The sequence below is a fragment of the Urocitellus parryii genome, chromosome 12 (assembly GCF_045843805.1).
Source record: "Urocitellus parryii isolate mUroPar1 chromosome 12, mUroPar1.hap1, whole genome shotgun sequence".
Classification (NCBI taxonomy): domain Eukaryota; kingdom Metazoa; phylum Chordata; class Mammalia; order Rodentia; family Sciuridae; genus Urocitellus; species Urocitellus parryii.
This window is the reverse complement of record NC_135542.1, coordinates 103,068,613-103,084,002: the sequence shown is the minus strand read 5'-3', so window position 1 is coordinate 103,084,002 and position 15,390 is coordinate 103,068,613. Positions and strand designations below refer to the sequence as shown.

Sequence of the window (15,390 nt, the reverse complement as noted above, 5' to 3'; positions counted from 1 at the left end):
TTGTTCACTCCAGCCCACAGGAAAAGAAGGGGAGGGATTCAGTGCAGAAGCTGTCTGGGCATCAGAAGTTTCAAAGTCTCCTTGTAACTGCCCCTCAGGAAGCTGGGGGAAAATAAAGGGTGGAGTCAAATGGGGAATTCCTTATTAAAATAAAAAAACTTATTTTTTTCATTGTAGATGAACACACAGTATCTTTATTTATTTTTGTGTGTTGCTGAGGATTAAACCCTGTGCCTCACACATGGGAGGCAAATGCTTTACCACTGAGCTACAGCACCAGTCCCCCAATCTTAATAATGTACTCAACTAAAACTTGCACAAATGAGTAGAAAAAGAAAGTTGGTATGGGAGCAATCCAATCATGAGGACCCACTAGCAAACAGTTCTTTATTCTCTGAAGAGCACAAAGCCCAGATAATTCAGAACCCATTGTTGAAGAGAAAGAGTAGTGGATCATTTTCTTTCTTTCTTTCTTTTTTTTTTTTGGTCTGAGAATGTTAGAACATTATATACCTTGGTTGGGGGTTTGGCAACCACTTACAGAAATTATGCCCTAGAGTCATGAGGCTTCAGCAATGGTTACAGAATATAAGACATATTTTAAAATAAGGATTACGGGAGTTGGAAGAAGTACAAACTATAGGTAGAAAGTAGCAGGAAATATAGGCAATGATCACTTGGTCTGATCTCTACAAAAAGGGATGTCTCCAAAGCATTTCCTTGAAAATAAATAAAAGGGAGGCAGTCAGCGACCACCATCTGGGAAAGCTGAAGGATACACCGCCACTCTGCGACAGACTGCAACATCAAAACAGGTGTGTGTCACTCAGCTCACCCCCCAGACATCGGGGAATTCGTATAAAATCTCTCCTAGGCTTTCCGGGGGAGGGAGTATCAGAGTGAGCCTGCATAAAGACTAGGGGGAAACTAGAGACACCTGACCTCCAAGCCCTCCTTCCAGCAGCAGCCAAAACGAAACCTGGCTAGCCAGCGCTGGGGGAGGGGCAAGCAGAAAAAATCAAAGTGATAGAGTGCCGGGGATCCCAACAGCCAACAGCAAGACCCCGGAGATCCAGGCCGACTGATTCGAGCGGCCTGCCCTGCGGCTACAGAAGGCATGGCGCTGCAGAGAAGTGATTAATTAGCAAGCAGGGAGATTAGTGACTGCCATTAGGTGGAATCCCGTCAGCCAAGCCCACACTGACCCTTGGGCCGAGTACGGGATTTCAGAAGGGGAAGGAAATGGTACAGTCCCATCCCCCACAGCGGACACTCCACCGAGGCAGTCAGCGGCCACCATCCGGGAAAGCTGAAGGATACACCGCCAATCTCCGACAGATTGCAACATCAAAACAGACTACAACATCAAAACGGCGGACACTCCACCGAGGCAATCAGCGGCCACCATCTTGGAAAGCTGAAGTATCCACCACCACTCTCCGACAGATTGCAACAACAAAACAGGAGAAACCAAGACTAGCAGGAGAAACCAGGAGACTAGAGGCAAGACCCTGGTGAGTGGGCGGCTGGTAACCGCAGGCCCGCCGGCGACAGTTCACCCACTGCCTGCGTAACTGGGCGGTAGGAGAACGCCGCCCGCAGGCTACCGATCACCCACCAGCAGCCTGTGATACTGGGCGGCTGGAGACCGCCCGCCTACTGCGACTGGGAACTGAAACCAAACAGAGATAGTCCAGTCACACCCCCCATTAGGGCACCCCGGCAAGGAGCCTGGGGCCCGCCATAGCAGAGTAGTGTCATCACTGGAGCTCGGATGTCGGAATTCCCTCCCAGCGGAATCCAAGTTAGCAGGCATAGTTTAACAACACAAAGGAGAGACATCAGAGTAATACAGAACCAAAACAAAGCTATAGAAGAGAGCAGAAACACGACAATCAAAAAGAGCTTGAAAGTAACGTGGACAACATGAGAAAACAAGGGAAAAAAGGAGTACAAACAATGCAAGACAACTTAATTCTACAGGAGGACATAGAATCATCAGAAGCAGGGATAGGGAAAGAACTCAAGGCATACCTAACTCAAATGGAAAGGAATATTAGAGGGGCTGGGGATGTGGCTCAAGCGGTAGCGTGCTCGCCTGGCATGCGTGCGGCCCGGGTTTGATCCTCAGCACCACATACAAACAAAGATGTTGTGTCCACCGAGAACTAAAAAAAAATAAATATTAAAAATTCTCTCTCTCTCTCCTCTCTCACTCTCTCTTTAAAATAAAAATTTAAAAAAAAGGAAAGGAATATTAGAGAAGACTTGAGACAGCAAGTCCAAGAAATAAAAGTATATTTTGAAAATGAATTAAACAAACAAATTCAAATGGCAAAGAACGAGCTCTACCAGGAGATAGAGATCTTAAAAAAAATCAAACAATAATCCTGGAATTGCAGGAAACTATAAACCAAATTAAAAATTCAAACGAGAATATTACAAATAGACTTGATCAAGTAGAAGTCAGAACATCAGATAATGAAGACAAGGTTTATCAACTTGAAAAGAGTATAGTCAACACAGAAAAGATGCTTAAAACCCACGAGCAATCTATTCAAGAGATATGGGACGTCATAAAAAAACCAAATTTGAGAGTCATCAGGATAGAAGAAGGCACAGAGATTCAAACCAAAGGAATGGACAACATATCAAATGAAATAATTGTAGAAAACTTCCCAGAGATGAAAGATAGAATGGATTGCCAAATCCTGGAAGCCTACAGGACCCCAAACATTCAAAACCATAATAGACCAACTCCAAGACACATAATAATGAAGATAGCCAACATACAGAACAAGGAGAGAATATTAAAAGCTACGAGAGAAAAGAGGCAGATTACATTCAGGGGTAAACCAATTAGGTTAACGACTGATTTCTTATCATAGACTTTGAAAGCGAGAAGATCCTGGAACAATGTATTTCAAACACTGAAAAATAATGGATTCCAACCAAGAATACTGTATCCAGGAAAATTGAGCTTCAGATTTGACAACGAAATTAAAATCTTTCATGATAAACAAAAGCTAAAAGAATTCGCAGCAAGAAAACCAGCACTGCAAAGTATTTTGAGCAAAATACTACAAGAAGAGGAATTGAAAAATACTGCACAAAACCAATAGCAGGAAGTAGCTCAGTAAAGGGGGAGGAAAATAACCAAAAAGTAAAATTAGCCAAACTAAAATAAATAAATAAAGAAGCATGACTGGAAGTACAAATCATATCTCAATTGTAACCTTAAATGTTAATGGCCTAAACTCCCCAATCAAGAGACATAGGCTAGTAACCTGGATCAAAAAAATAAATCCAACAATATGCTGCCTTCAGGAGACTCATATGATAGGAAAAGACATACACAGGCTGAAGGTAAAAGGTTGGGAAAAATCATACCACTCACATGGCCCTCGGAAGCAAGCAGGAGTGGCCATACTCATATCGAATAAAATAAACTTCAAACCTAAGTTAATCAAGAAGGATAAAGAAGGACACTATATACTGTTAAAAGGAACCATCCACCAACAAGACATAACAATTATCAATGTGTATGCACCAAACAATGGAGCTGCAACGTTCATAAAACAAACCCTCCTCAAGTTCAAGAGTCAAATAGACCACAACACATAATTATGGGTGACTTCAACACACCGCTCTCGCCATTAGACAGATCCTCTAGACAAAAACTGAATAAAGAAACTATAGACCTCAACAGCACAATCAACAACCTAGACTTAACCGACATATATAGAATATATCAACCATCATTAAGTGGATACACGTTCTTCTCAGCAGCACATGGATCCTACTCAAAGATAGACCATATATTATGCCATAAGACAACTCTTAGTAAATATAAAGGTGTGGAGATAATACCATGCACCATATCTGACCATAATGGAATGAAATTGGAAATCAATGATAAAAGAAGGAAGGAAAAACCCTACACCACATGGAAAATGAACAATATGTTATTGAATGATCAATGGGTTACAGAAGACATAAAGGAGTAGATGAAAAAATTCTTAGAGTCAAATGATAATACAGACACAACATACCGGAATCTATGGGACACAATGAAAGCAGTTTTAAGAGGGAAATTCATTTCTTGGAGTTCTTTCCTCAAAAAAAGAAAAAGCCAACAAATAAATGAACTCACACTACGCCTCAAAAATCTAGAAAAGGAAGAGCAAAAAAACAGCAAATGTAGTAGAAGACAAGAAATAATTAAAATTAGAGCAGAAATCAACGAAATTGAAACAAAAACAACCATTGAAAAAATAGATAAAACTAAAAGTTGGTTCTTTGAAAAAAATAAATAAGATAGACAAGCCCTTAGCCATACTAACGAAAAGAAGAAGAGAGAGAACTCAAATTACTAACATACGGGATGAAAAAGGCAATATCACAACAGACACTACAGAAATACAGACAATAATTAGAAAGTATTTTGAAACCCTATATTCCAATAAAATAGAAGATAGTGAAGATATTGATAAATTTCTTAAGGCATATGATTTGCCCAGATTGAGACAGGAAGACACACAAAATTTAAACAGACCAATAACAAAGGAAGAAATTGAAGAAGACATCAAAAGACTACCGACCAAGAAAAGCCCTGGACCGGATGGGTATACAGTGGAGTTCTACAAAACCTTCAAAGAAGAATTAATACCAATACTTTTCAAGCTATTTCAAGAAATAGAAAAAGAAGGAGCTCTTCCAAATTCATTCTATGAGGCCAACATCACTCTGATCCCAAAACCAGACAAAGATACTTCAAAGAAAGAAAACTACAGACAAATATCTCTAATGAACTTGGATGCAAAAATTCTCAATAAAATTCTAGCGAATCGAATACAAAAACATATCAGAAAACTTGTGCACCATGACCAAGTAGGATTCATCCCTGGGATGCAAGGCTGGTTCAATATACGGAAATCAATAAATGCTATTCACCACATCAATAGACTTAAAGACAAGAACCATATGATCATCTCGATAGATGCAGAAAAAGCATTTGACAAAGTACAGCATCCCTTTATGTTCAAAACACTAGAAAAACTAGGGATAACAGGAACTTACCTCAACATTGTAAAAGCTATATATGCTAAACCTCAGGCTAGCATCATCCTAAATGGAGAAAAACTGAAGGCATTCCCTCTAAAATCTGGAACAAGACAGGGGTGCCCTCTATCGCCACTTCTATTCAATTTAGTTCTCGAAGTACTAGCCAGAGCAATTAGACAGACAAAAGAAATTAAAGGCATAAAAATAGGAAAAGAAGAAGTTAAATTATCGCTATTTGTGGATGACATGATAATATACTTAACAGATCCAAAAGGGTCTACAAAGAAGCTGCTAGAGTTAATAAATGAATTCAGCAAAGTGGCAGGTTATAAAATCAACACGCATAAATCAAAGGCATTCCTGTATATCAGCAACAAAACCTCTGAAATGGAAATAAGGAAAACCACTCCATTCACAATATCCTCAAAGAAAATAAGATACTTGGTAATCAACCTAACAAAAGAGGTGAAAGATTTATACAATGAAAACTACAGAACCCTAAAGAGAGAGATAGAAGAAGATCTCAGAAGATGGAAAAATGTACCCTGTTCATGGATAGGCAGAACTAACATCATCAAAATGGCAATATTACCCAAAGTTCTCTACAGGTTTAATGCGATGCCAATCAAAATCCCAACAGCATTTCTTGTAGAAATAGATAAAGCAATCATGAAATTCATATGGAAAAACAAAAGACCCAGAATAGCAAAAGCAATTCTAAGCAGGAAGTGTGAATCTGGAGGTATAGCGATACCAGAGTTCAAACTGTACTACAAAGCAATAGTAACAAAAACGGCATGGTACTGGTACCAAAACAGGCGGGTGGACCAATGGTACAGAATAGAGGACACAGAGACTAATCCACAAAGTTACAACTATCTTATATTTGATAAAGGGGCTAAAAACATGCAATGGAGGAAGGATAGCATCTTCAACAAATGGTGCTGGGAAAACTGGAAATCCATATGCAACAAAATGAAATTGAATCCCTTTCTCTCACCAGCCACAAAAGTTAACTCAAAATGGATCAAGGAGCTTGATATCAAACCAGAGACACTGCGTCTGATAGAAGAAAAAGTTGGCTACAATCTACATATTGTGGGGTCGTGCTCCAAATTCCTTAATAGGACTCCCATAGCCCAAGAGATAACAACAAGAATAAACAAATGGGACTTACTTAAACTAAAAAGTTTTTTCTCAGCAAGAGAAACAATAAAAGAGGTAAATAGAGAGCCTACATCCTGGGAACAAATTTTTACCCCCCACACATCAGATAGAGCCCTAATATCCAGAATGTACAAAGAACTCAAAAAATTAAATAATAAGATAACAAATAATCCAATCAACAAATGGACCAAGGACCTGAACAGACATTTCTCAGAGGAGGACATACAATCAATCAACAAGTACATGAAAAAATGCTCACCATCATTAGCAATCAGAGAAATGCAAATCAAAACCACCCTAAGATACCATCTCACTCCAGTAAGATTGGCAGCCATTATGAAGTCAAACAACAATAAGTGTTGGCGAGGATGTGGGGAAAAGGGTACACTTGTACATTGCTGGTGGGACTGCAAAATGGTGAGGCCAATTTGGAAAGCAGTATGGAGATTCCTGGGAAAGCTGGGAATGGATCCACCATTTGACCCAGCTATCGCCCTTCTGGGACTATTCCCTGAGGACCTTAAAAGAGCGCACTATAGGGATACGGCCACATCAATGATGATAGCGGCACAATTCACAATAGCTAGACTGTGGAACCAACCTAGATGCCCTTCAATAGATGAATGGATAAAAAAAATGTGGCATCTATATACAATGGAGTATTATGCAGCACTAAGAAATGACAAAATCATACAATTTGCAGGGAAATGGATGGCATTAGAGCAGATTATGCTAAGTGAAGCTAGCCAAGCCCTAAAAAACAAATACCAAATGTCTTCTTTGATATAAAGAGAGCAACTAAGAACAGAACAGGAAGGAAGAGCATGAGGAAAAGACTAACAGTAAACAAAGACGAATGGGGGGAGAGAAAATCAGAGAGAAGGGAAAGGATATGCAAATGGTAGGAGACCTTCAAAGATACACAAAAGTTTAAGAGGTTATGGTGGGCAAGGGGGAGGGGGAAAAATGGAGAGAACTGAACAACAGCAGAGGAGGCAGAGAGGGAAGGTGGGAGGGGAGGGGAGGGGGGATAGTAGGGGATAGGAAAGGTATCATATCAAGACAGTCACTAATATGCCATTATGTAAAAATGTGAGTATGTAACAGATGTGATTCTGCTATCTGTATTTGGGGTAGAAATGGGAGTTCAAAACTCAATGGAGTCAAATGTATGAAAGATGATTTATCAAGAGGTCTGTAATGTATGGAACAATCAATAAAAAAAAATAAAAAAATTAAAAAAATTTTAAAAATAAAATAAATAAAAGAACCTGGTATTGATAGGAAAAAATGGCAGTAAGAACACATGCAACTGCTTCATTCCCTACTGAAACAATGATAAAATCATACTAAAGGTATTTAAAAAGCAGTGCAAACCCACAAATATGGGCGAAACAGGAGAGGAAATATCCATAAAATGTTGGGATCTATAGACCATACTAAAGAGTGTTGTGACTTAGAAGACCCAGGAAAAATGGATTCTTAACCTGAAGGAAGGGGAAAGCCAGAAATTTACCAACTTATAAAACACAATTCTCCTTAAAGACACAGGATTTAATAAGAGGCACTGCTGGAATGGGAAGGACCTAAAATATAAATTGGTTGAAAAGCTCCCAGGTTGTGTCTCTCATACCATCCAGCTGGTGTTGTCTTTTCCCTACCAGAAAAAAAAAACACAAAAATTCCCCCTCTGGAGAAGGTATAAAACGTCCCCCTCCCTTTTATAGGAGGAAATCAGGCACAGTTGAGAGGTGGGTACCATTCTGAAAACAATAATTAGGTAAATATATGCATACCTCCTCGTTCAGCCTCCCAAACACTTACAGCCAGATCTCCACACTGAGGCAATAGAAATATCGACTCTAGTTTATGGTCAAGGAATAACTATAGTAGGAGGCTGGGCTATAGAAAGGTTATTGTAGTTGGTGGTAGTGGTGGTGGTAGTGGTGGGGTGTGTGTATATTAGAAGCATAGGCAAGGTTAATGTGTAAAATGAAAGTAGTTACCTCTCTGAAGGGAGCCACGGGTGTGTGTGGGGAGTGGGGACAAGGAATGAATACTGTTTATCATCATAAGCCTTCATTATTTAAACAGTTTCCATGTAAAACTGGTAAAATATAAAAATAAATGGGTTATTAGTTTTCCAGAAATTAAAGACCCAAGGAAGAATGAATGAAAGGAGAATAGAGACCAGTAAACCAATAAAAAGAGAAGGGAAATGAGAGACCCAGAATAATTTGTTTATCGTTCTTTCAACACCAAGGTCTCAAGAGATTGTAGGATATAAAGCAACTAATCATATTAGACATCAACAAGAGGCAAAAACATACCTATGTGTTCCTTATCTAGTAAAGTCAAAGGGAGATTTTTTTTCCCTAAAATATTTTGTCTTTCATGAATTGATAAGATCATTTTATAGGCTGTGCTCCTATAATCTGAGAACTAATTCACTACAGGATTGTATGTTTAATGTAAAACTTTATCATACTATCATTTGTGTGCAACCATCATGTTTAACCCTTGGAAAAGGACTATCAAGATGAGTCACAGATTCCCACTGCATGAAATCAGTCATCTAACAGAAGAGACAGGACAAGAAACTAGATAACCCTGACACAGGTAAACAGCAAAAAGTACTATAATACAGGTTTGGATAAGGCCCTACAGAAGTTCCAAGGAGCAGGAGGTTAATTCTAGCTATGAGTACTAGGGAGGCTTCTTGGAAAAGGTGACACTAATACAAATTTATGAATATTTGTTCCTTTTGATGTCTATCTTTTCCCACTTTTTAAATATTATATACTTTACTAAAAATCACAGAGAAGAGAAGAAATTATCAGTTGTCTACAAATTCTCTACTGTTCCCTGGTTTGTGAGGAGGCCTGATAGCCAGGCACACTCTTGTGCATGCCCCTAGCAGGTTATAGGTGGTCTCATTCTTGCTTTATAAGCTCTTGCAGGACCCTCAAAGGCTGTAGTTAAAACTTTTGAAAATGACACATTTTCTATACACACTGAATATATTCACTTGCCTTTGAGTCCTGGAGTGCATCAATAAGTTCTTCATTGTCGAGAATATTTCCTTCAGATGTGAAGAGCATTCTTAAGATCTTGTCTTCAATAGACTTTAACTGGTTTTTATCACTGTTGATCCTTACAATAAGCTGCACTCTCTGATGTTCCAATTCGGGTCTTTCAAGTCGAACTACATCACTAGAACCAAGGTTGGAATAACTGAATTGTGCCTTTGTCAGTGCCGTATAGTTGAGTCTGTTTTCTTTTCTGTTTGGAATTATCCTTATTCTCAGTGCTGTCTAGCTAAATATTTATGCTATTAGCTGAATTTGAATACACAATGCCCCTCTTTCATTGGATTTATACAGTGGCTTTTCACCAGAACTATGTCAGTTCTTATTCTATATCCTACATTTCAGAGACATGCACTCAATCACAGTTACTGTCACTTCTACTCATCCTGTAGAGAGCCTGTTGGCTGCTCTCTCATCATTCAATCTCTCTCTTTAATGCTTGGCTGTGCCAAAGTGAAAATAATTCTTGGAATGATCTTTTTATAATGACACAAGAAATTATGAAATCTCAATGCCTCTATGAAAAAAGTATTTTTTAAATTATTAAAATATGTTTATTACTATTTTCATAAGCAATACATGAATTCATTTTTATAAAAAAGAAAATAAATGAATAAAGTAAAAGTTCCTATTCATCAGCTCCATCTTCAAACCTAATTTCTTCCTTAGAGGTAACCATTATTTGACACACATCCTTCCAAAAGCATTTTCTCTAGGTGTATATTTATATGTGCACAGACAGAGAATAAACTTAAAGATAAACTGTTAAATAAAAAATGCCTCAAAATGATATTTATAGTCTGACACCACGTATGTTTTCTTTAAAAGCCTTCTTTAAGAATTCTGTATGTCCTGAGTGTAACTTTATGTTATTTAATCTTTCTGTTCCTGAACATGAGGTGTCTTGCCAAATAGCTCTTCATCAACAGTTCTTGACTGTATCTAAACAAGAGGCTTTACCCTTGTCTAATATAAACATGTGAACTTTCATCTCTTTTCACTTTTCCTTTTATAATTTGCTCCCAATCTGTGTTTTGTAGGAACTTATCTTCATTAAGCATCATGCATGCCAGGCACCCTACTATGAGTTTTATGTGAATTATCTCTTTTAACCACTTGAAGGCTCCTGGAGTTAGACACTGTGGTTCCCCTTCAGGAGTGGGTCACTTCCTGAAGTCATACAGTTATGAGAAGCAGAGTCAAGCTTGCACCTGAGTCTGCTGACCCTAGTACACTATGATGTATTGCCTCATAGAATAACCCATTGTATGTTATGTACATGCTGAATTCAGACACCTTAACATTGTTATATGAAAAATAAAAGAAATTATCACTTCAAATTCAGTTGTTTAAATAAATTTTTCAGAAGTGAGGAATTTGGGGAGAGTTTTTTAAGATAAAGGTGAGCTCAGATAACAGCTTAGGAGAAGCATAAATCAAATCAGGCAAGTTAAAAATCAAAAGGGATGGCCAAGAAAGTCTCTGAGGGAGAGTTACAGCTTCTGAAAATAGAAAGTAAGGCAGAGGTGAGCTGTTTGGGTAGTTTAATGGAATTTCTCAAAGCTGGAAAGGGGACTTGTCTAATCCCTGAAGGACTGAAGGGCAGTGTTTGAAATGGTTAATATCCTGGAGGAAATTTCATCCAATGAACAATTGAATGCAATGAGTGCTGCCTGCCTGGGAGCTCAGCAGAGCAGGGAATGGCTGGAATAGTGATGGCTTGTCAGACCACTAGCAAACTGAGCTACATCCTCACACAGGATGCAGGCTGTCAGCCTCCCTTTTCAATGCTGTTGGTCAGGGAGAAATTTCAGAGACACTCTGTACCCCATGACTGATCTAAGCATTGCCTTTTTTCTCATTAGGGTAGTTCTCCTTGTCCCAGGCAGTCTGACAGTATAGCCACACAGCTAAGCTTAGCTATTCAAAGGAATAAAGTAGTATGTAAAATGTTCAGTCATGACTTTAGAATACGTGCATAAAATGTGGTGAGATACCCTTTAATTAGCAAGAAGTTAAGCAAGATATCAGTTGGCAGAATAATTTCTAAAAGAAACTAGGAAAATAAGTCTTAAGCTTATTAGTGATAGCAGGTGCAAGTACAGAATAATCCTGACTTGAATGTGTATATATGGGTTTTGCAATGCTGGGTATCTAACCAGGAACCTTGTATGCTAGACAAGCACTCTACAACTGAGCTATGTCCCCAGCCCCAGTTTTTTTTTTTTTTTTTGGTACTAGGAATTGAACCCAGAGGCACTTAACCACTAAGCCACATTCCCCAGCCCTTAAAAAAAATTAAGTTTTGAGATGAGGTCTCGCTGAGTTGCCTAGGGTCTCGCTAAATTGCTAAGGCTGGCTTTGAACTTGCAATCCTCCTGCCTTAGCCTCCCAAGTCTCTGGGATTATAGGCATGTACCACCATGCCCAGCCAAATTATATATAGTTTTGAAGATGTTTCCAAATTTTATTTTCCTTTAGAGTTAATGAACACATGCACACACACACAAATATATATTCACATATTCATGTGTGTGTGTGTGTGTGTGTGTGTGTGTGTTTGTTAAATGCAGTCATGCAGTGTGCTGTAATGTTTGGTCTACAATGAACTACATATATAACAGAGTCCCATAAGATTAAGTTGCCTAGTATTATAGCTGTATTTGTGCAACTATACTTTATTTTTTCACAATAAAATTGCCTAATGACATATCTCTCAAGGTTGTATCCTTGTTGGTAAGTGCAGTATGACCATATATATGTATATATCTGTGTGTGTGTGTGTGTGTGTGTATATATATATATATATATACATATATATATATATATATATACATGTAAGTATATTATAGCATATGTACACACATATAATTAGTTTTAATAAACATCAACATTATTATTTTAATAAATATTTTAAAAATGTTGCCTTCTGAATATCTTGGCTAATTCTAAAGATTAATATTAATAATTCATAACCTCATTTTTGGGATATGGGAATTTAATCACATACAGAATATACTGAGGAAGGGATATTTATTTTTTGTGAAGTAGACAAATGTAGAAACAATTTAGGAAAATATCAAGAGACTAGGGAAATGAGTAAATTTGGAGTGCTAACTTTTTCACAGATTTGGAGCAGTGAGTGTCTAGAAACAATGGAACAACTGAATTCATTCACTTGTCAAGACTGGAGATCCTAGTGAGAAAAAGAGGCAGGCTGGGCTGCCAGCCTTGCCTAAACAATGCGTAGGAATGATCTTGAGAAGATTTGACAAGATTGGTGACTGCAAGCAACTGTGATGAAGAACGTGGCCATATACTTTTATCTTTTTGATTGAGTCATGTGTGATGCTTTTTACATGTTAAAATTTTTTCTTTGTTAAAATTCCTAAAACAAAAACATTAGGAAACTCATGATATCCCTAATTCCCATACTCCTTTTTTACCTTAACAACTGATCCTCCAGACCTGATTTGGTTACAGTGAAATTGATGATGGTAACTTTAATACACACCTGGAAGAGAAGTATGGAGTACATAAAAATGCTTAAATGCAAGACTAGTAAAACAAGAAGTGCTTGCTTTATCATTATTAATAAATAATGGTGAATGTGTCTCAACTCTGATTGTTCACACAGGCACACCCCTACACACTCAAGCATAACATGGCTTTCAAAATTCTGATTTTCCTCACTGGTATGAGTAACATTTTTGTTCCGCAAACCTCACAGTTACAGAAGTCTACTTGATGTTTTAAGAAAAGATGAGTTAGAAAAGGGTTAGAAGCAAATTTTAAAATCAACAGCTTGAGTTCAAATTCTAGCTGTACACTTGGGTGAATGTCTGATGTTGGACAAGTCATTATCTGTGTTAAGCTTTTAGTTCCTGATATTTAAAAACTGATATAATAGTAGTAACAATTCATAGGGGAGTTGTGAGGACTAAATGAGGTAAAATAATTTAATTATAGTAATTAACTTATACTGTCTTTGTTAAACCAAGCATTACATATTTTATCTCAATGTTTTAATGGAAAATTGTTATTAATGCTCTCATAATATTCTTACATCATTTGAACAAATCAATAGCAAAACCCAATAAATAAGAGTGTTTGAATGCCATGCAGTTAACATATAATATAAATCCTTCATGGTTATGGTTTAATATGAGGTGTTCCAAAAAGCTCATGTGTGAAATAATGTAAGAAAGTTCAGAGGTGAAATGATTGAGTTATGGGAGTCTTAAACTAATCAGTGCATTAATCTCTTGGTAGGGATTAACTAGGTGGTAACTATAGGCAGTAGGGTATGAGTGGAGGAGGTAGGTCATGGCGGGTGTGCCTTTGGCATATATATTTTGTCCTTGTTGAGTGGGACTCTCTCTCTGCTTCCTGGTATCATGTCCTGAGCTGCTTTCTTCCACCACACTCTTCTGCCATGAAGTTCTGCCACACTTTGGGCCCAGAGCAATGGAGTTGACTTTCTATAGACTGAGACATCTCAAACCATGAGCCCCCAAATAAACTTTTCCTTTTCTAAATTTTTTCTTGCCAGGTCTTTTGGTTACAGCAGAAAAAAAGCCATCTAAAACATTTGAGGTGTCTTTATCTCCATCTCAGAGTTGATTACATTGAGGATCCTGAGATGGGTTGGGTCTGGTGTGCAGCACTCCCTCTCAAAAGTTAAACGAATGAGAAATCAAAGAGTGCAAGTTAACACACTGGTCATTTTTCTAGGCTCTGAAATGGAACTTGGGACATGAGCCTTGGTAGTGGTTGTGTAATTAATCTCCTCAAGGATGACAAGGAGATCTCTGATGTAGCCTTTTAATGATCCTTCTCCACATTAGAAGTGTGTCAGTTTCATTCAACTTGACCACATCTAGTGAAGACACAAGGCTATGAGAAAATTCAATAATCAAGATAAAAAAATGACACTATTTGGAATGGTATGTTCAAGAATATATGTGGGGGGGGGTCTGATGTAAAGGCCCTTTCTTATGAAGACCTGAAGAATGTGAAAATGTGCCCATACCTGGGTAGCACTCAGGGCACCTGGGGTAAGGTGGCCAGGTAGAGCACATGTGGGAGGGGAAATGTGGAGTCCCACTTGCCTTCATTTCTTTTGCAAATGCCTTTGGTTCTAGAGCTCTAGAATAGGGGTTCTCCTGCTTGCTGTGTGGCTCAAGGATGTATGGAAGTGGGGCTCACATAGTATCCCTGAGAGTCTACAAGCTTCAGGAAGATTACAAGAAGCTGCTCCTCCCCTATTTATCTCTAAGTACAGACACTGGACATCTGGCTCACGATTCTCTAATGCTACCCTGTTACGAGAGTTTTCAAGCAGACCACCACTTTATTTGAGCGTGTATGCTATGGGCTTTCACACTTAAACACTGAATCCCCACCAACCCTGCCAGCCACTGCCATGGACTTTTAATTGAGCTCTGGTTCCTTTATCAGCCACAAATAACAAGGGATAATAGGGACATAAATAGTCTTTGCTGTAGGAGAGAGGAGAATGATTAGAAGGAATGGTGACCACAGTTTATGAGGAGCAGCTGTCGACCAGAAGGGAGTTGGAGAAAGCACAATGCTGTGCATCTGGGACCCAGTGGGCAGGGGCTTGATTCCCAACTAGATGGAGAGGAGAAGGGTGACTGGAGTTAGAATCAGGACTCAGAAGTGAAACCAGAGGAGAGACATGGATGGAAGGGGGGCAATGGAGAGGGAAGAGGGAGAAAAGAAAGAGGGTTATTAGTTTTCCTCCCAAAAGATAGAAACCCACCAAACTTTAGAGACTCACTGCACATAATAATTCCAGTTAGGGTGAGAATTTCAGACTAGAGGTCCATACCTCAGGCAGATAGTGAGGATTTGGCATCTTGGTTGTCATATAGAACCTGAAGTTTCTGTCATAATCAATATCTGAGTCTCCAAGGCGAATGAGTACTCGTCCACCACTGATGAAAGTTTGTTTCAAAAGAATAGGTTCTAGAGATGGATCCAAGGTTTCTTTGAGCTTCAAAATGGAAATAAAACAATGCAAAAAGCAAGCATTTACAATGGATGG

The 15,390-nt window shown here is 38.5% G+C and overlaps 1 protein-coding gene across 1 annotated transcript in view; it reads right to left on the bottom strand.

Moving 5' to 3' along the window:
* Positions 1-15,390, bottom strand: part of Dnah6 (dynein axonemal heavy chain 6) — a 275,338-nt gene that overhangs the window by 60,892 nt on the left and 199,056 nt on the right. Inside the window, exons 56-58 of the mRNA XM_026413801.2 lie at positions 15,175-15,339; positions 12,767-12,834; positions 9,264-9,444 (exon numbers count right to left, since the gene is read on the bottom strand). Coding sequence (XP_026269586.2) covers positions 9,264-9,444; positions 12,767-12,834; positions 15,175-15,339 — 414 coding nt within the window. The remainder of the gene's footprint in view (positions 1-9,263; positions 9,445-12,766; positions 12,835-15,174; positions 15,340-15,390) is intronic.